The sequence below is a fragment of the Phalacrocorax aristotelis genome, chromosome 13 (assembly GCF_949628215.1).
Source record: "Phalacrocorax aristotelis chromosome 13, bGulAri2.1, whole genome shotgun sequence".
NCBI classification, from domain to species: Eukaryota; Metazoa; Chordata; class Aves; order Suliformes; family Phalacrocoracidae; genus Phalacrocorax; species Phalacrocorax aristotelis.
The window spans coordinates 9,573,904-9,594,428 of record NC_134288.1 but is presented as its reverse complement, the minus strand read 5'-3'; the positions used below and the strand labels follow the sequence as shown (position 1 = coordinate 9,594,428).

Sequence of the window (20,525 nt, the reverse complement as noted above, 5' to 3'; positions counted from 1 at the left end):
GCACTGACCTTTCCAAGGCACCCTCCCTCTCTCGCATACGCAGAGCAGCTGAGCGCTGGCAGCAGCAGCACAGCTCTTTGTGTGTTAGGATGTGCTGGAGAGCAGGAGGCAGTAATTCTGCCACACGGCAGTGGTGACAGACTGGTGGGAGTGGGAAGTGTGGGGAGCAGTGCTCCTCCGAGCTGACTGGCACCAACGGTGTCAGCTCACACTGGCAGGGTGTGCCGCAGGAAGGGGAGGCAGCCTTTGGTAACCGGCAGCTGCTAACGGCGCTCCAGCACAAAGCACCAGTGCAGGGAGTGCTAATGGGAGGTAGTCGGTGGCTGCTCTAATGGCTACGGGTGCCGAAAAAGGGCCAGGCTTCAGGAGGTCGCTTAGCTTTTTCCTTGAAAAAATGCCATTGTTGCTTAGACAGCTGTATATATATAATATATATATATTATATACACATATACATATACATATATATATGTACACACTACATCCCTTTGAGGCCTGTTTTCCAAAAAGGTATGCATGGATGCCATCCAGCTGGTACACACCAGGCCGGTGAGCAGCAACCTGCACATCTAAATAACCTGCAAACTCTTTTTCACGTCCATTCACACATCTGTGAATGCAGGCAGAGGCTGGCAGAGGTCTGCATGCAAAGGGAACACCCCATCTCCTAACCTTTAGTTTTTGTCGTTATTAGTGGTTGGGCTCTGTGTATCTTATAGTCTATAGATTAAATAAACGCTCTTCTCAAGCTACCAGTCAAGGGACTCTCAAAAATCAATCATTTAGAGGGGCCGCCCTCTGCTAAAGACTACCCAACATCTTGGGGAAGCAGTCTTTTAATGTAAAGTGCTGCCTATTAAAATTAAAGTTGGCTCCTCAGCCCAATTTCGGAACAGAGACTGCCTGTACTGGGCACGGAGTGCAGTGGGACGGGTCAGTGTGCTTACCCAGGACACAGGCACAAGGATTTTCCAACATAAACCACCTCTGCCTTCCCAGGGGAGGCCTGAGCCGTATATAAAGGTGGCTGTAACAAAGAGAATATTGAGAATGAACACAAGGGGCAGGGTGGCAGTGCTGCCATGGTGGGGGTCGGGGAACTTTGCCCAAGGGAGTGTCTTTGAGGAATATAGATCTAATTTCTTCTGTCACCATTTGGGGAGTTTCACTTTAATCGAGGACACGGGTATTCCCTTGCCAAGGAGGAGCGGGCATAAGGAGGCTTCATACTGACCAATAATCCTCAGAGCAGGGTTGAAATGAGGATAATTACAGAAACAGGACAAAGGAAAATGCATCAGGAGAAAAGCACAGTCAGATTAAATAGGCAGAGCCCTCAAAATTAAGGTTGTAACCAACTCCCTACACAAATCACTACTTCCAGGGCCATTCCAACCAACTAATACTCTCTTCCCTACATGGCCGGCGGTTCCCTATTTCCTCCTCGGTTTCAGAAAGAATGCAGTTCAGGTAACCTCAGGGTCTGGGCATCACTACAGCCTCTCTGCTCATCCAGCGCTGCCTTCCTCTCCACCCTGGCTGGGTGCTGGATGCCAGAGCTGCCTCCTCAACATCCCATTCCCTGCAGTGACCCTCCCCTGACTCCTTGCATCCCTCCATCCCCTCATCAGCCTTGTGACTTCTCTCCCGTGATGATTATTTAGCTCCGGGAAGCAGGTGAGATGCATGCAGTATCAAGCCACTGGATATAAGGAGCTGTATCAAGTCAGTGCTACTAGGATTACAGAGGTTTATATCTGGCAATATAACCAAATGTTGACCTAGGATTTAAGAGGACACACGCGCTATAGTCTACCTCTCAGAGGGCCCACACCCCTCTGATTCCTCCTTCCACACCCAGTATAGCTCATGAGTATTCAAGGCATGAGTCAGAGCCCATAATATCTCAGAATGGCTTAAAAACCCTTAGGTTTAAAAAGCAACAAAAAATCATTTGGGAATAAGGGATGCTTTTATCCCTTCCTGGTGTTGGGGCTTTATCGGAAGTCACCTGCCCCCAAAATGCATAACAGATTTAGGAGCAAAGCTCAGCCTTGAGATAAGCACTTGGAAGCATTTTAGGTGCTGAGGACACCAAGTCCCTTTGCCACCTTACAAGCACCCCACCATTCTCTACATTTGCCCAACACTAGTCTGTCTCTCCCCCTTCTCGGTCCCTCCTCCCTTTCCATCCTTGTGTACCCTGTGCCACAGGTCTCGCCCCCTTTCTCCTGCCTCCTCCCCACCTTCCCAGCAACCTTAATGCTCTCTCTCTCTTCTCACCCCCTCTCCTCCAGGTTCCCCATCAGGTCTCTTTCCTCCCCAGCGTCCTTTGTTTTCCCCACCTCCGCTAGTCCCAGTTTCTTCGCTTGCCACCTCCTCACGCCTCATGAGCCCCTGCAGGCCCACGTCCCTCTGCCCTCTGCACCAGCCCCCTGCAGCCACCCCCTCCAGCCTCTTGCACAGCCTGAGTGCCTCAGTGCCTCCTGCATCTCCTCCACCCTCCGCGTACCATCTTGCTGAACCTGGCCACCCCTGGAGCCCTCGGCTCCCCCACCTCCCGCTCCCCTGTGCAGCTGCCCTGCTGCGGATGGCAGCCACCTCCTGCTCTCGGGCAACCGGGCTCTATTTATAGCCGAGAGCAGAGCCGGGAGGTGGCTGTTTCGGGTCGGGGTCACCTCACCGCCCCGCGCCCGGGGAGTGGTGGCCATCATCACCAAGGCCGGCATGGCCAGTGAAAAGCAACTGGAGGCAACAGCCATTTCAGGCGGGGAAGCTGTCCTGGGGCGAGGCACGAGGACGGGCAGCGCCACCACACGCGCGGGGCCCGGCCGCGGCGCTGGCAGCGCTCACCCGCCGCGCACCGAGCCCCTGCCCCGGCATCTTTGTTCTCGGCAGCCGCCCTCGCCCTGCCCTCCCTCCCGCCTGCTGCTCCCGCCGCCGAGACCACGCTCCGTCCCCCGGGGCCCTGCTTGCACCGCGGGGTCCCCCTTCCCGCTCTCTCCCCTCCGCGGGGAGCCCCGCCGCTAACGGGGCCGGGCTCGGTGTGAGGGGTGACCGGTCAGTCCCGTGCGGTGACAGCGGCAGCGGGGACGGAGGGGAGGGTGCCCCCTCTGCCCGGGCTGGGCTGAGGCCCGTCGGCAGGTAGCGGGGTAACCATGGCAACCGGCGGGGCCGCGCGCTGCCGGCGGTAATCCGCTCCCCCGGGCCGGGCCGGGCCCGCCGCCGGCTCCACCTCACACCCGCCCCGGTGCCGCCGCGCCCGTAGGGCCTCGCCCGGCCCCGACATGCCCGGCCCCGGGCTGCGGGCAGCCTCCCGCGCCGCAGGCACCCAGGGTCCCGCACCTCACAGCCCCCGGGTGCGGGCGGGCCCCGGGGACAGGGCAGGCTCCTGTCCGTCCCCTGCGGCTCCCCTCAGCACCCGAGTCCCCCGCGGCAGCCCTGCCATGCCTCCCACATGGACCTGCCCTGCCTTAGCGGGCATGCACACACATCCATGGCCGGCCTCCACCCAGCCCGCTCCTTCCAACCCGGTGGGTCTCCACAGGCCCCCGCAGCCATTCTTCAGCTGCCTGGCGTGTGTGTAAAAACTGTCATAATCCGAGGGATTCGCAGCTAAACTGCAGCACTGACCAGTAACTGGGTTTTCCGCGGGGCAGCAGGTCTAAGGCCGGCAGCTGCCACCCGATCCCCTCCAGCTGCCCCGCGGTGACCTCCACCCCGAGCCCCTGTGAGCTGCCGCCGCCCCGTGCGAAACCAGACTCCCCTTTCCCCGCGCCACAGGGCCCAGCCCGGGGCAGCTCCACAGAGACGCCAAGGGATGAGCAGCAGGCTCCGTGCAAAGAGCTCCCCGTCCCTGCAAGCCCTTCTCCACCTCGGATTCTCTGATTTGGGAGAATATGGGAGGATTTAATCTGAGCTGCAAGCCCAGGGAGCCAGCTCTTCAAAGTCTGACTGAGTGCTCCCAGCTCCTCTTGGGACCGATTGGTGGGGGGCACTCCTGGAAGACCTGGTACCTGCCTGGGCTGGGCTCAACAGCCTGGAGGGTCCTGGCTCTGCCCTGGCGCCAGCTGGCAGGGGCCATCTCTGCCTCCTCCAGTGGGCTGGCAGCTCTCCTCGGACCTGGGAAGCTGCCCCTGCTTCACTGCTCCTCAGGGAAGAGTCCCTTTTCAGAGAGGGCTCCGCTGCAGGCCACCAGGCAGGGAGTGCTGGAGCAGGAGCAGGATGGGAGGGAGTGCCGACTGCTTCCCCATCTGCTGTGTTCAACGGCAGATAAAATGCTGCCCTGGCCTTCACGCGAGGGGCTGATACCAGCCGAATTCAGCTTCCTGTGAGTCAAAAGCAGCTTCCTGCCGGCAGAGCCCTGCCTGATAATGGCTGCACTCTGTCTCTGGCTGAGGAGCAGACCCTCTGCCCTCACCTCTTCTTGCACTTCCCACATGAAAGCACTCGTCTCTCTATCTCCCAACCACAGCATCCCTCCCCCCCCCCAGTACAGAGTCTCTTGATGCGTTAAACTCTAATTTCCTACTACAGTCTGGAAGGGCCGCTGTCACTCGCATCTGCAGGACACCCAAACGGGAGGTTTGGGGCCAGCAGTATCGAGCTGCCCCTCAAGGTCACCTCCCTTGCATGCAGGAGAGGCAGCATCATTCGCTCTGCCTGTGTTCATGTTGCCTGCCAGCAGCAGGGCACAGCCACCGTCCCCCAGCCAGGTCAGGGGGTTCCCTGGTCCCACACTGGGGCCCCTGCAGAGGACTATGGGGTGACCGCAGGTTCCCCAGCCCACACCCGGCAGCGCTATCTCAGCAGCAATCAGCCATCCCTCACCCTTACCGTAACCCCTGGTGGTTCCCTCTGCTGCATGCACAAAGGTGCCATCACATACCTGTTTTGAGATGAGCAAACTTGCGTTTGTGTTTTACCTGAGCACTCTGCTGCTCTTTCCTCTTTAAGGTACCTTTCTAATTTCCTACAAGTTGTGTTTTGTTCTAAGGAAATTTCTGTTCTTCAGAAGAAATTTGTCAGCTGTAACAGGCAGCGGACATGAACAGGAAAAAGCAGATGGCACCAAAAGAGGACGGAAACTGCAACATACAGCAAGGGATGAAATCCTGCCATGCTGTCAGAGACATCCACATCAGGTGCTCCAGAGACGATACCTCACATCCATCTCCCTGGGCCGCCCACGGCCTCCCCGGCTGCCTCCCGCGCCTGGCACTGCGGGTACCACCAACAAACAGAGCGGTGAGCACGCAGAGCACAGCCCACCTCTGCAATTACTCCTTCTGCACAGGCTTCCGTACCGAAACAGACATTTTATTTCAATATGGACTCTTACAACTTTTGATCAAGAAACTGTTCTTGGTACTTCTCATCTCTGGGAAGTCAGCCCTTGATTGGCTTCTATATTTAGACTTCTCCAGGGCTTTAGGAAGTTCACTCCTCATGGTATTTAGGTGTAGGATGAAAGCAGCTTTTGCGGGGGATATGTTAAACCACAGCAGGCTCCCTCTGCTAATGCTGTGAGGAGAAAGAAGAGCTAGATTCCTCGAACTTCCCTCTTCCTCTTGTCCCTCATGCCACAGGCACAGTGCATGCCTTAGAAATAGGCACTGGGGAAATGCTAGGCTGAGAACAATATCGGCTGTATTGCTCATAATAAAAGGAACCCACCAGAAGAATATGGCAAATGCTCTCACAGATTTTGCTCTTTTTTCTTCTGGAGATATTTTGCTGGGAAATTTTTCTGATCATTTCTGGTTGAAAATAGGGGGAAAGTGTTTGCTGAAATGTTGATGATGTTTCTCTGTGCTAAGCATTTATGTCATTTTTCACAAACCACCAAGCAAACATGAAGCCCCATCCGGCACTTACAGCTACAGTCCTACTTACTACAGTAAAAACAGCCCCGGTTCTGCTGATCAGCTGAGATTCACTCCGGCCCAGGAGAGTTAATTTCTCCAGGGGAAACCAAAGTACAAAGAGTAAGTCAGTTTCCCAAAGCTACGCATTGACTCAGGCCAGGAGCCGGCAGACCGGTGTGCCCAAGGCCCCAGCCGCCAGCCTGCGCCGGGTGCATTCGCATCGTTTCTCTACCCAGAACTGTACACAATACTTTTTTTTTTTTTGCAAAGTAAATACTTCCTTGTGAGGGGCTGGGCGCATTATTTCTAGATGGCAAACAAAGCTGAGGTGTATGTCTTTCAGTGGGGTACAGGCACCTCTTACAAGCGAGCTGCTCTTTCAGCAGCCACAGCTGAGCTGTTGAGATGGGTCCAGGCCTTTGCTCTGACCTCAGCTTGTTCCTCTCCTGTCTCCCAGGCCTGGGAGTGAAAACACGGCAGCCTGGGAGGGGTGAGCCTGGAAATGGCAGCCCTGCCTCCAGCTGCAGAGAGGGCCCAGGTGGGCTGCAGGCTTTGCTGCGGGATGCCTTGCTGGCCCGCCATTACCAAGGGGAGGTGAGTGGATGCAGGGTCTGGTGGGTGGCTGCTCCCCGGAGGAATGGGGCTGCTCTCCATCCCGTGCCTGCCTGGAGGAGGGAGGAGAAGTCCAGCAGGCAGAGTAGCTTGCTTGGATGCCTGCTCAGAGGTTTGCTTGGATGCCTGCTCTGCCTGGGAGGCAGAGGACATTTTGCACTGCGCAGGAGAGCAGAGCTGCCTCCCTGCGAGCACGAGCACGGGGCTTCATGCCTGCAGGGGAAACTGGAGGAGCAGCTGGATCTGGCACACAGAGGTAAGTGCAGCACTCCCCAATACACATGACCCTGTGCCTGTCTGCCAGGAACGAGCGGGGAGCCAGTGCTGCCCTGCCTACACTGTGCTGCCTGCAGGCAGGGTTACAGGGCAAGCAAGCACACTGTTTCAAGAGTAACAAAATACTGGGTGCCGTGGAGCAGCCTAAGCTACCGTTGGAGCATCATCTATCTTGGGTTTGGTAAGAAAGGCTGCTGCAACCTGGTGAGCAGAGCACCTGACTGACCTGCCCCGGGGCCACGGTCTTCCCACCCACCAGCTGGGGACCTTTGCAGAAGTGTCATGCCGTAGCTTGCTAACAAGGAAGGTATCACAGACATTATTGTTTGGGGGTTATTATAATGTTGCAGTATTTTTTTTCCTATTTTGAAATAGGTAGAGTTAAAATGCAAGTGTTGGGATTTTTTTTAATAAATCTGTAAAGATGTCATTTGGATCTTGTTTTATGTGATCTGGGGGGGCATGCTGCAGGGGTGGGTAAAAGGGGGGAAAATGGTAGACTGCATTTAGAATTAGAAGAGTGTTAATATTCCATAGCATCCTGAAAGAAATCTAAAAAATATTTAAAATGTATCACTATAACACAAACTCAGAATAGGTTTAGAGCTGGCTCTTCCTTGAAGTAACTTATCACTCTGAGCAACCTCCACAGCGCTGAAGCACTAATCTAATAAAGATCACAACCAAAGCAAAATCTTTCAAGTTGGAGGGGGACAAGGCATTGTAACAAGCGATGAGGTTACCTGTCACAGCAAGGTGACCCCTCTCTTCCTGGGAATAGACCCAGCAGTGTTAGGGCAGCCGTGCAACATCATCATACCTACAGCGAGGACACGGTGATGTCAAAATGAAACTAAGTAGGAGGAGGCACAAAACAGCAGCGGCAGTTCAGCTCATCAGTGGCAAGCAAAATTATGTAAAATAAGTTACAAATGATGCTACAGTGAATCAAGGTCAGGCTGGGCTGAGTCTGAGCCCTGGATGCATGGCATCCTGGTGTCAGCTCCCTGTTCTCTGGCAGTTCAGAATATGTGGGCCACAGTCAGAGACTCCCACAGGAACAGCAAGATGAGCCTCTAGGAAAATGCTGACAGCTCAGCAGCCGCTCGAGGAGGGTGAAACACCTGCAGACCCTCCTCTCCCAAAACCCAGCCTCCTCGCCAGGTAAGGGCACTGCAGCACTCGAGCTGCGCCATGTCATGCCGCGGTGGCTTCATTACAGCCCATCACTGGCACCAGAGCCTGGAAATGCCAATCTCCCACTTCACACCCGAGCACCACCATGTCACTTGCTGCTGCTCCCTGTGAGCGCACGCTGAGTTCGAGAATACTGTGCCTGAAATGCAGAGAGTGCCAAACCATGACGGTCACGTTGGATTCCATCACCCCCTTTCCCAATACATGAACCCAGCAAAACACACAGCAGCTACCCTTGGTGAGAGCAGGCACCTACCGTTGTCACCGCGTGCCTTTATTCTGGGCTGCACACATGGCTTTGCAAGGGTAGGGGGCCCTACACAGGGAGGTGGGTGGGCGGGCGTGGAGGAGAGACATTGATGGAAATCTGCTATGTCTCTCCCTGCGCTCAGGTAAACCCCCTCTGTATTCTGGATGTTTCCACCATAACCACACAAGGGGGACCCCAACTCTTCCAAAATCCAAGCTCTGACTTGTAAATAATGCCCAGGAAGGATTTCCCATTAACTTGGGACAGACAAGTGGATTTTTTTGAGCTCTTGACTGAGACTACATGTGGGGGGAGCAGAAGTCAAGCATGTTCTTTAACACTCTGTAATGGTAATCCATCCAAAGGAACCCTCTCCCAGGTCTGACACAGGCCAGCAACATCCCATCACATCTGGTCTAACTGCCGCATCACCGCAGGTTGGACACATGGGTCATACTGAGCGGTCTCCTGCCTGGGTTCCCTTGGCTTTCTGTGCATCTGTGTCTCCTAACAGGGATGCTACTGGGAGCAGAAGAAAGGGAGGGCAAACCAAACAGGACAGGGAAGCCAGACAATTAATATAACCTGCCCTCTGCGTGAGGAATAAATTGGCAGCTGACAGGTTATAATCTGTGCATGCAGGATCTTCGCAGGAGAGGTGAAGGCTCCATTGGGGGCCAATTGAATGGTTAATTAGGAGGACAAAGCAGGGATTCATGAAAATGTTTATGAAACAGTGCTTGGCAAGGGAGCCTCTGAGAAATGCTCACCAGAGGAGTTGGTTAGGAGGAAACACGAGGGTGAAACAGCAGAACCGAGCACCAAAGAGAAAATAGCAATGCAAATGTCTGTAAGGGGGACGGGGGATTCCCAAGTGCAGTGCAGAGGAGTTCAGGGAAGGACCCTATGACATCTAATTTTTCTAGAAACACATGGGCCGTGTCCTCCCTCTTCCTCCTCCCTCCCTGGTCCCCACCCCTGTGACCAAAAAAGCTGGGGCAGTGCGGAGCAGCCCCTCGAGGTAGCTGGCAGGCAGCCGCTGCAGCCAGCCAATCGGTGCTCTGTTTGCCGTGCAGAGAAGGGCACGAGGAAAGCAATTAAACCGAAGCTTTGATTAGGACTCACAGATGACTGCTTGTGTTAGAAATGCCTGAGCTTCTTTAAGCATCTTGGCAGTGGCTGGAGCCGGCCTGATCCCCCATCCCCTCCTCGGCGCGTTGCTGCTGCAGCAGGAGCGTGACTGATGCTCTCTGTCCCACACACGGCTCCGAGAGCTCAGAGGTAGGAACCAGTTGCTAAGAGACAGGACTGTACTTTCCAGCCCACATCCAGACCTTTGTCACCAGCTCAAGGGCTTTCTGCTGGATCAAAACGCCCGACGCAGGTGAGCAGGAGCAGGCAGGCCTCCTCCCAGCCCGTCAAAGATGCCTGATCCCGGCTTGGGGAGCCGCAAGACCGGCATCCAAACTGATGATGGGAATGCCAAACCCAAAAGCATCCCCAAGGGACCAGCTCCCCTGGGCTGGCTGCTTGTCCCAGTGCTGTGAGACTGCAAACTGGAACACCCTGTCGGTAACTGGGCACCAGTGCAGATGGTACTCACAGCACCAAAACCCAGATGGTTTTGGATGTCTTGACAGCGTGAATAAGGGGATGACTCAGGGTTTGCTCTGAGATTCCTCCTTCAAATGCAAGCCAAGAGAAGAGCCCCAAATGTTATTCTCCTTTTTTTTTGGAGGGGGAGCCTGATGAGTCTGAATTAATTTTTAGCCCAGAGACTCCCATAACAGAAACCCATCACCATATCTCGCAACTGGAAAGTCCAAACTCAGCCACAGAGACTGAATTACCTTGTCTTCCCCAGAACAACACCCCTGCCCCTCATCGAGGAACGGGTCCCTCTGAGCCGCTAGCATTGCCTCTGCCTGTGTGTCAGGAGGGAAATTCATCCTTGTGGGCTGCTGAGCCGAAGCAGAGCAAGGACAGAGAGAAACCATTCACACAGAGTCTCAGTTTCTCGACTGTCATTCCGTGAAAGGTCCTGTACTGTGCTGGTAAGACACAACCAGCCTCTGCTTAACTTTCAGTGACCGCTGCCTTAATCTCAGACACGCAGGAAAGAAACCTGTACGCCAAACCTCTGCTCTTACTGTCTGCTCCTATATACACGCACATACAGTCTGCAGCAATAAATTGCTACTCTTTGGCATCAGTCATAAAAGTGGAAGTCAGCAGCATTCCAACAAAGACGACAATTTTGGCCAACATGTACCTGCCCTCGCTACAATCAGCTAATTAGACCAGACACCGAAACTCAGTGGTGGCTTTGGCCCATCTTGATGCAATTCTTTAGAGGTGGGTACAGCTCATACGAGATCAGGGAAGGTAACTGCTAATTTGCACTAACGAAAAAGATATGAATATACATTCCTCTGGCATGGCAATGCAGATAAGGTTTTGTGAACCCAGAGCATCTGTGTGGGTTGGATGAATGGACAGCCCATTGATGCTCCTCCATGGCTTTTTGGTTTCCCTGCCATTTGTTTGTCCACAGTGTAAGTTCATAGACTGCTCACATCAGACCTAACATAACAGCAAAAACAAAACTGTAGAAATTATATTAGCCAGCGATTATTGCCGAGAATGGTTTGGACAAAGAGATTCTTGAGAAAGTTCTCACTGAAAGGAGCGTAGCCACCTCTCTGGAGCTCTGCTGCCATCCTTAGCGACCAAATTCCCCTGCCTGCTCGTGGTCAGAGCAAGCCCCTCTGAGTCACAGCCCGCAACGAGAGGTGAGAGAACAGCCTACATATTGGTCTTACAGACAGTCCTCTCGGCTCATCATTAATTTAGGGCCCTGAGTACTTGGACCCCTCTTCCTTTGCAAAGGTGGGATGGAACCTGAAGAGCTGGGACAATGGCACCTCATCAGACCTGGATTTCTTTCCTTTCCATTTTAGCTTAATTTAACAAGGCTTTGCAGAGCTGTGCTGTGTTTGTTTGGTTTTTTACCCTCTTCAGAGCAATACCCAACAAGAACCACAAATGTGAAAGCAATTGTGGGGTGAGCGAGATAACTTTCAGATGAAAGTTATCCAAAAAATGCTGTTCCTCTTGGATCAGCAATGCCATTGATGTTTCTGGAATCATGTAGGTTGTACAGTGAAGATGGTAGAGAGATTATTCTTGTAGAAACTGTTCAGTCAGACACATATCAGGGAACTGGGACTGGGAGGAGCAGTGGGATGCAGGACCTTTGCTGATGTGACTCCAGGTCTCATGAGTGCCGATGACCAAAGCCAGCTCCCAAGGCTGAGGCTGTCTGTGGATGGTGGTGTCTCTTGCTGAAGCTGCACCACATGTGCCATGCCACAATGCTAACAACCACGGTGGGGCTGCCTTATAATCAGGCTTGTAGTCTTGGCAGAAAAAAAGCAAGGACTGAATTAGATGCTGGTTTCTCCCCTTATCCCTAGAAGCAGCTTTAGCAGGCTGTCCCGGAGGGGTGGGAGTGGGCAGGAGCTGGAAACAGGCTCTGCTGCCAGATGTCCTGCTCCTGGCTTGGTGAGGAACTTCATTCTGCCAGTCTGCGTAACCACAGATTGTCAGAGCTCTTTAAATTCACCTTGCAAAGGTACTGGAGGCTTTTGTTGCTGCCTGGTGAGCTTAAGCCAGCTCTCAGGCCCAGAGGACTGGATATCACTGCTGTGACTCTTACCACAAGCAGCTTCAGAAGTAAAAACTGCAACTGATGTTGTGCAAACTTGGAACTGAATCTGGAAGGGATGTAGATGTAGGAGATTTTCTCTAGACTGAGTTGGATGGGATGATGGACCCGGGCCAGCATCATGCCAGTCTCCTAAGTGCACATTTAAATGTAAACCTGCCATCGGTTCAGCTCCTTGCAAAAGCCAACGCTGCCCTGCGTGCTCAGGGGTAGGCTGTTTCGTAGCAGGTGAAGGCTCTGTATGCTCTAAGTAAGGCTTGTGCTGTAGAAGTAATAGACAATTTCTCAGATAATACCCTCAGGCCCATTTGCCTTGTCTAAGGCTCTTCTGAATGGTCTTGATTTATTTTTTTTTATCACTTGAAGTCCACAGAAAGTCTAAGTGGTTATTCACATAGTGAAAACCTTCTGTTGACTAATGTTCTTAGAGGTTATAGATGTGCAGCTTTTTGGGGCACTGAATATGGGCATTGAAGGGTACTTGTACCAGGAAAAATGTAGCCTCTATTAGCTGTTGGAGAAGCATCTTTCCAACATGCCCGGCTTCTCAGCTCAAGCATTCTGCTACTGTGTTGTGCTGTCCCAAGGCCTGGCACTGTGGCTTTCACATCACAATGCTCCTTGTCTCTAGAACTAAAACGTATTTAAGGATAGGTTGTATTGTGAGATTTATCTGGTGTCCCATGGGATGTTTTTCCTGCTGCCAGTGAAAGGCCTCCACCCATTTTGCTTTTGGTCTCATAAATTCCCTTTATAGCACTCCCCCCACTATAGTACCTTTCCTCGGGTGAGTTTCACCAGGCACGACTGTGAAATAATTTCTAACATCTGGCTGCAGGGGAGCCAGCACAGGTGAACTGTACCTGTACAACAACAGCGACCCACCCACATGAATGTCCCCATAAGGCCATTATTAAATAATGCCAACAAGAACCCCAGAACCTTGTGTCAGCTCTGCAGGGCACAGGGAAAGAGCAAGAAAGCAAAATCAAATGTGGGCAGTGCTGCAGAGCCTACCCGATTCCCGAGCCTCTGCACAGTCCCCGAAGGGCCAGTCTGACGCCAGGCTTCCCCTGCCTCATCCTGCAGTGCTCCAGCCTGCATCACAGGCTGCCAGGATGAATCTGTCCTGCAAGGCTGGCCATCGCTCCAGAGTTGTGACAAGCTCCCACCACGCACGGCAAAGTACAGCATCGATTTAGAGAGTGTGTGTAACCACTCCCGCAGCTAATACCCGAACTGAAGTCTGAGGCTAACCCTCCCCTGCACACCCTGCTGCTACAGCCAAACCCATCTGCATCGCCAGTTGTCACCAAAGCGCTGTCCGCTTCCCTGCACCGAGTCTCCATCTCGCTCTATGTTTGTATGAGAGACTGTCTAAATGATGCTAAATGTTTAGGACAAGAGGGACACGAGATTATAATGAACTGCATCTTAGCACCTTGTCACAAACAAATTCTCCCACAGTTCTTAGCAAATCTGGGGAGAAGGGAGAGCACTACACATCCAGTACCAGGGTTCGGTTCCGCCCACAGATAACGAGGTGTTTTACACCTTAGTGTGTGTGTTAGCCACATGAAAGAAGGGCAGATCTGGGCACTTTGGTCTGTATCCATTGTCTGTGCTGCAGCAGCACACAATGATACCCTCCTCCTACTCCTCAGTACAGCCTAAACGTGTTTTTTTCCAACAACCTGACCTAAGGGATGCAGCATCCAGCCCATACATGAATAGGGCTGTCAGACAACAACATACTACTCTGCTAAACCACATGTGTTTATCTGCGTAGGGTTTTTTTTAATTGTATGTGTTAAACGTCCAGCATCTTTGGGATGTTCATCTGGGAAAAAGAAATCTGAACAGCCTCTGTGCCAGACATCCGTCCGCACTGCTGTTCCTATTCCCAGTGCATTCTTTGAGAAGACCACCATCTGCTCTGACCACCACCTAAGGCAGATGCCCCCTTCTCAGTGCACAGTCCCAGCTCTCAAGCCACCCAAATCTGATTAGGCCTGTTCTGATGAGAGGCCTGGAGGAGGGCAAGGGAAAGTTACTCAGGAGAGAAAATAATAACCACAAGTTAATTGTATTTTCGCTACAGATGCGCAGAAAATACACAAACCAGCTCCGGATTCATAAGCCAAAAGGAACACCTCTACCAGGTTGCTGCTGGGGGCTTATTATTTTTGAGGTTTGGGATTTTTTTTTTTTCCCCAGAGGAGGAGTGGCCCCAGCCTTGTCAGGGGAAGAAAAGATCGTATCCCCACTGCTGCCCTCTACACGCTCTTTACCACCTCTCTTCTAGCTTTCACTCCTGGTACCTCGGATTTCCTGTAGTGACCTGCACATACAACACAGCGGCATGGACCCCCCCCGCCTCCCCCTCTGCTGCACCCGGGGGCTGCATGTGTTTCGCCTTTCTTCAGCCGTGGGACAGTCCCAGGCATGGTGCTTCTCCAGCAGATGTGCTCAGAGAAGGACGAGCAGACAGGACGAGCCGTATCAGGTTGCTGAGGAGCACAGCCAGGAGAAAGCAACCAAAACGCCACTCCAGAAGTATTTGGGAAAAGCAGCTGAATACACCAGAATTAAACCAGAATACATGCTTTACTGTCGAGCAAAAGGCTTGTATCGGCATCATGAATTATTTGACTGCACGCATGAAAGAAATGAAATACACCCACAAACCCAGCCCAAACCACCGAGGACGAGGCAAGCACTGAATTATCAGGAGCTGAAGAAAATCCCTGTCAAGTTATCTCTAAATTTGAGAGCCACTTCAGGCAAAACCAAAACGCAGCAACTGCATCTGTCTCAAATGGTCCATGGGATTCCCAGCAGCGAGGGACACAGTGGGGCTGAGGAGGGCCGGGACAGAGGGGCCAGGGGGCAACAACTTGGACAGACTAGGTGCTGGAGGATTTGGGGGAGTGCAATGACTGGTCTTGCCTACAGCTGGGGGCTCTGTAAAGTGTTCCCAGCCCTCAAGTCCGGAACGCTCTGGGAAATAAACGGTATTGCCCCTTGGAAAATTCAGTTGTCCCCTGAGGGCATGCCTGCTTTTTGTTGTTGGTTTACGGGAGCCTGGGTGTATCTCCTATCTGTAGCCTGCAGGGACTCTGCCACGGAAGATGCGGGGGCCTAGACACGCTCCTTGCTGAAACTTCATCTGTGCAGAAGCCCTTTGGGAATACGCGGGCTTGTGCCGGCCTCGTTGAGCTGCTGACCCTAGGGACTCCCTCACGGACAAAGGGGAGGGGGCGTCTAGCTAGCAGCAGGGTCGAGGGAGTCTGGCTCGGCCTCTCTGGGGTACCATGACTCTGCAGCATTTGGAAGATCTGGGATAGAGTCGCCTGCTAGATGGAGAGGACCCTGGGGAAGTGCTGTATCTGCAGAAGGGGGTACTGCTCCTAATCCGCCCTCAGCAGGGGCTCTTTGGCGGGGGGAAGAAGCGGGAGAGGAGGGCTGCAAAGAGGTCTCAAAAAAAATTGCAAAGAATTTTTTTGGGGCATGGCATGGGGGAGGGGGGCTGCAAGGGGAGAAAGAAAGGCGCCTCTGAGCACCACGAAGGGAAAGGGAGAAATAATGACCCTTCCCCCTCCCCCCAATAATAAGGCAGACCAGATGGGAGGTAAATAGTGCGTTTAGAAGCATTTGCCACAGATGGGCTGCCCTCAATGGAAGCATCCTCCAGCCACATCAATGCTGGAGTCTGTGTGTGCACAGAAAACACTGCACCCTTTAGAGCAGCGGCAGCAGCAGCAGCAGCAGCAGCGGGGAGAGGAGGGGAGGGACAGAAAAAAAAAAAAATCCCTCCCGGAGCCCTTCTGTGCCCGCTGGCCCGGAGCCGTCCCCCGGCGGGGCGGCGGGCCGGCCGTTCCCCCCCCCCCTCCGGGCAGCGGGGGGCAGCGGGGCCGGGGGAGCGCCGCCGCACCGGGCGCACCCCTGCGCGCAAAGCCGGGGGGTCGCGAAAGTTGCGCGTTTCCCTCCGCGCCGGGGAGCGGGGAGCGCTCGGGACGGGAACAATGGGGCGGCGGGGCAGCCCCGGGCGGCGGCGGGGCGGGGAGGCGGGCAGCAGGCAGGCAGCAGGCAGGCAGCAAGCAGGGAGGGAGGGAGGGAGGCGGCCGGTGCGCCCCGCGCCGCCGGCCCGGCGGGGCGCCGAACAATGAGGCTCCGGCGGGGGAGTTTCCCGGGACGGCGGCCCGCGGGCATGCGGGGAGGGGGGGGCCTGCCCTAATCCGGGCTCTGCCGCTGCCCGCACCCCCTCCTCCCGCCCCCTCCCGGGGCAGCGGCTGCAGCGGTCGCGCCGGGGCGGGCAGCGCCGCGGGACGCCGGGGCCGGGCAAGCCGCAGCGGGCCGGGCTGACTCCGCTCTGCTCCTCTCCGCTCGGCGCGGTGGCCGGGCGGGCAGGGCGCGGCGGCGGAGGCGGAGGCGGGGGGTGCCGGCGCCCCCTCCCCGCCGCTCTCTGCCCTTGACTGCAGACCTGTCCCCGGCCGTGGGGCGGATGGGAAATGCCGGGCGAACGTGATCGGACAGGGCGGGGGGGCGGGAGGGGGGGGGCTCAGCGGGGTCCGCACCGGGCGGCGGCGCGGCCCACCACCCCCCCGCGGGGGCAGGTGCACGGCGGCGGGCGCGGGGCACCGCCGCGCCTCCCCCTCCCCCCCCCCGCCGGCAGCGCCCGGGCACGGCGGCCGCACCGGATGGGACGGGGACGGGGACGAGGAGGGGCGGGGGCGGGGGGGCGGCGGAAGGTGCGAGGCTCCGGGCGGGCGCCTCTCCCCATCCGCATCCCGGGCGGGTCGGGGCGGCGGGTGCCCCGGGAGCGGCGGGGGCTGCGGGAGCGGCCGGGCCCCGCGTCGCGCCCCGCATGGGGCATGCGCGCTCCCGGCGGCCGGCGGCGCGGCGGGGCTGGGCCGCCCGGTGCTGACGGGACAGGGCCGACGCGGCGGTAGCGGGGACAGGGGCCCCGGGGATGCCCGCCCCCGCCCCGGGCAACCACCCCCCCCCCTCCCCGCCCGCACCCCCGGGGAGGACAGACAGACACGGACAGGCAGGCAGACAGACAGACACAGAGCCCCCAGGGCACGGAGCGCACTAACCGTTCCCGTTTTCACCGGCACATATACCACCACTTGACCCATCTTCGTCGCCTCCCTGGTGCCGTTTCCCAGGCGGAAGCCCTTGGACCGGACCCAGAACTGGAACTTGCCTTTCTCCCCCCCGCCGGAGCCGCCGCCGGAGCCGGATCCCCCCTGCAGCACCTCGGCGATGCGCTGGTACTTGCTCCGGGTCACCGTCTTGGTTTTGGCCGAGTCCCCGTAGGTGCGCAGGCACCAGTCCCGGAACTGCCGCCCCAGCTCGCTGTCCCCGGGGCGGCTCCCCCGCAGCAGCAGCGGCGGCTTCGGCATCGCCCGGCCGGCGGCGGTAGCGGCGGCGGTAGCGGCGGCAGCAGCGGCGGTGACGGCGTCGCCCGGCCCCGCGCCCTGTCCCGGAGCGGGCGGAGGGGCAACCGGGGCGGCGCGGCGAGCCCGATTGGTGCGGTGCGGCCCGGGACGGGCTGCGGGGGCGACGGCCGGGATGGAGCGAGGGGAAAAAGGGGGGGGGGGGGCGGGGCGGGGGGTGGCCGAGGGGAGGGGGGGGGCGCCGGGGCTCGGACAGCGACCCGGCGAGCCGGGCGGAGGGAGGCACCGGCGGCGCCAGCAGCAGCAGCAGCCGCTCCTGTCACAGGATCACAGGCGGCTCCGGCTCGTCCCCCTCCCTCCCTCCGCCCGCCCGCCCGCCCGTCCCTGCCTCCTCCGCCCCCCTCCGGCCGCCTCCTCCTCTCAGCGGGATCCCACCTGTTAGAGCGGCCTCGCCGCTGCCGCCGCCGCCGGGCCCCCCCCCCTTACACCCCACCTCCCCAGGCCGGCCCGCCCCGGGGCCGCCGCTCCCCCCCGCGCCCGGCCCTCCTGCTCCGCGCCGGCCGCCCACCGCTCCCCGCAGCGGCGCCGGTGGGATGCGCTCCCCAGCCACGGCCGCCCCCCCTCCCCGCTCCCCGGCCCGTCCGGGCCGGGGAGCGTACGGGGAGGGTGGGGGGACCGGCCGTGGAGGGGGGGGATGTCGGGGGGGCGCGGGTCCAGGTGCCGGTCCCAGACAAAGGGCCGGCGGGGCGCGGACGCACGTGTGCGGCGGGACGGGCCGGCGGGGGCGGAGGCGGGCACCTGCCGAGCCGCCGCAGAGCCGGGGAGGAGCCGCGGGGGCAACGGTAACGACGGGATCCGTCGTTCACCGGAACGAACGGGACGTGAAACGGGGAGGGTTTGGATCGACCCGCAGCGTCCTCGACCGGGCTTGACCGTAGAGGTTGCGGAAAGGGGGGGGGGGTTGTCCCGCCGGACCGGCAGAGCCGCACCCCGCTCCGTGCACCGGCCCCGGGGCAGCCGCGATTCTGTCAGCCCCGGAGAGGGAGACAAAGGCCGGACCCCGGCCCCGGTGCCTCGCTCCGCTCCCCCGCAGCCGCTCCCGCCCTCCGCGCCTCTTTCCTGGGCAGGAACCGGGAGAGCATCCTCCCGGCGGCGGGGGGGCTGCGGCCGGGCGGCTGTCCCGCGGTGTGGCCGAGCCCCGCCACTGCCGGAGGGGGCGGTTCTCGGGCCACGGTCCCGCTCCTCCGTCTCCGAGGGGTCCCTGGTGGTGGGCGGTCACAGCTGGCCCGGGGGGGCGAGATGGGGCGGCCCGTCCCAGTCGGCAGCTGTGACTCTGTGTCCTCCCCGGCAGTCACACGCATGTGCCGTGTTTCTGGTGGTGCCACGCATGTGCTCCTGGTCTGTCCGTCAGTGCCATGCATGTACTCCCTGTCCATCAGTGCCATGTATGTTCTCCATGCCCACCCAGAAGTGCCACACGTGTGCTCCCGGTCTGTCCATCAGTGCCACATGTGTGCTCCCTGTCCATCAGTGCCATGTATGTACTCCATGCCCACCCAGCACTGTCACGCATGTGCTCCTGGTCCATCCATCAATGCCACATGTGGTCCCAGTCTGTCCATCGGTGCCTCATGTGTGCACCATGCTCATCCAGCACTGCCACGCGTGTGCTCCTGGTCTGTCCATCAGTGCCATGCATGGGCTTCCTGTCCATCAGTGCCATGCATGTGCTCCATCGCCACCCGGCAGTGCCACATGTGTGCTTCTGGTCTGTCCATGTATGCCATGCATGTGGTCCCAGTCTGTTCATCAATGCCACGCATGTGCTCCTAGACTGTCTATGGGTGCCATGTGTGTGCTCCTGTCCATCAGTGCCACATGTGCTCCCGGCTGTGCTCCTGGTTTGTCTATCAGTGCCACATGTGTGCCCCATGCCCACCCAGCACTGTCACGCGTGTGCTCCTGGTCTGTCTGTCAGTGCCATGCATGTGCTCCCTGTTCATCTGTGCCATGTATGTGCTCCATACCCACACAGCAGTGCCATGCGTGTGCTCCTGGGCCATGCATCAATGCCACACGTGTGCTCCCGGTCTGTCCATCAGTGCCATGTGTGTGCTTCACACCCACCTGGCAGTGCCATGCATGTGGTCCGGGTCTGTCCATTGGTGCCACGCGAGTGCTCCTGGTCTGTCTGTGCATGCGTGTGCTCCATGCCCACCCAGGAGTGCCACACGTGTGCTCCATGCCTTCCCAGCTGTGCCACCATGCATGTGCTCCGTGGCCACCCGGCAGTGCCACGCACCTGCTCTGTGCCAGTTGGGGACACAGCAGTGGTGTGTACTGAGGGCTGCCTGCATCGTCAGCAGCAGTAGGGCTGGCATGAGGATGTAGATGCAGAAGGCTGGGAGCCTGTGGTAACCTGGAAAAGGAATTTGATGTGTCAGGGAGTTGTCAGGCCAGTGCTGGAGGTGCAGCGCACGGTAGTGGCAGAGCCAGCCAGTGCACAGGTGGCCGCAGTGCCGCACACTGGGGGCTGGAGGCAGGGGTGAAGGTGAGGGCACTTCTTCGGCTGAAGGGCTGTTTTATTCACTGCCCCTTGCTCCATGCCAGTGCATGGTGCCCATCCAACAGATCCCCAAGGTGGGAATTGAATGCTGCAGGAGCTGAGCCATGGGTTAGCCATTCTAGAGCAGGAGGGCATGTCTGTGACTCTGGAGCATTGAAATTAATTCTTGAAATATGCCATTGTAAATCATGTTGACCCTTTCTACCCTACTGGATCTCTGGACACACCTCCAAAAATTCCCAGTGTCACCATCAAGCTTGCTCTGGGCCCAACATGATGCTGTTGGAGAGGGTCTTGTGGAGCGCATGAGGTCTTGCTGGTTTGGGTTTTCTACCACATAATATAGGATGCCTACAGGAACTTGCTAGTGCGCTGCAGTATTTTTGCTGACCACTACAAATAAGATGGACATCCTTTCAAGCCTCAATCAGCCATGGAAGCACAGCTTTCTTGGGGGACTGCTGCAAGGAGCAGTTGGGGGGATGGAAATGGCAGAAAAGAGAAGGATATTCTGCACAGTTGGGGCTTGGCGGGCAACATTCTTGCCAAGACTTTGCAGATGAAGTCAGGCTCAGCTCTTAGCCAGCTACTGCACAAGGGCATCCCACCTGCACCTGCACCGTGCAAA

At 57.2% G+C, this 20,525-nt stretch overlaps 1 protein-coding gene across 1 annotated transcript in view; it reads right to left on the bottom strand.

Moving 5' to 3' along the window:
* The window catches only part of NOL4L (nucleolar protein 4 like), a 69,336-nt gene extending 51,919 nt beyond the window's left edge, over positions 1 to 17,417 (bottom strand). Inside the window, exon 1 of the mRNA XM_075109044.1 lies at positions 17,029 to 17,417. Coding sequence (XP_074965145.1) covers positions 17,029 to 17,337 — 309 coding nt within the window. The 5' untranslated portion in view covers positions 17,338 to 17,417. The remainder of the gene's footprint in view (positions 1 to 17,028) is intronic.
* Positions 17,418 to 20,525: the final 3,108 nt, after the last annotated feature.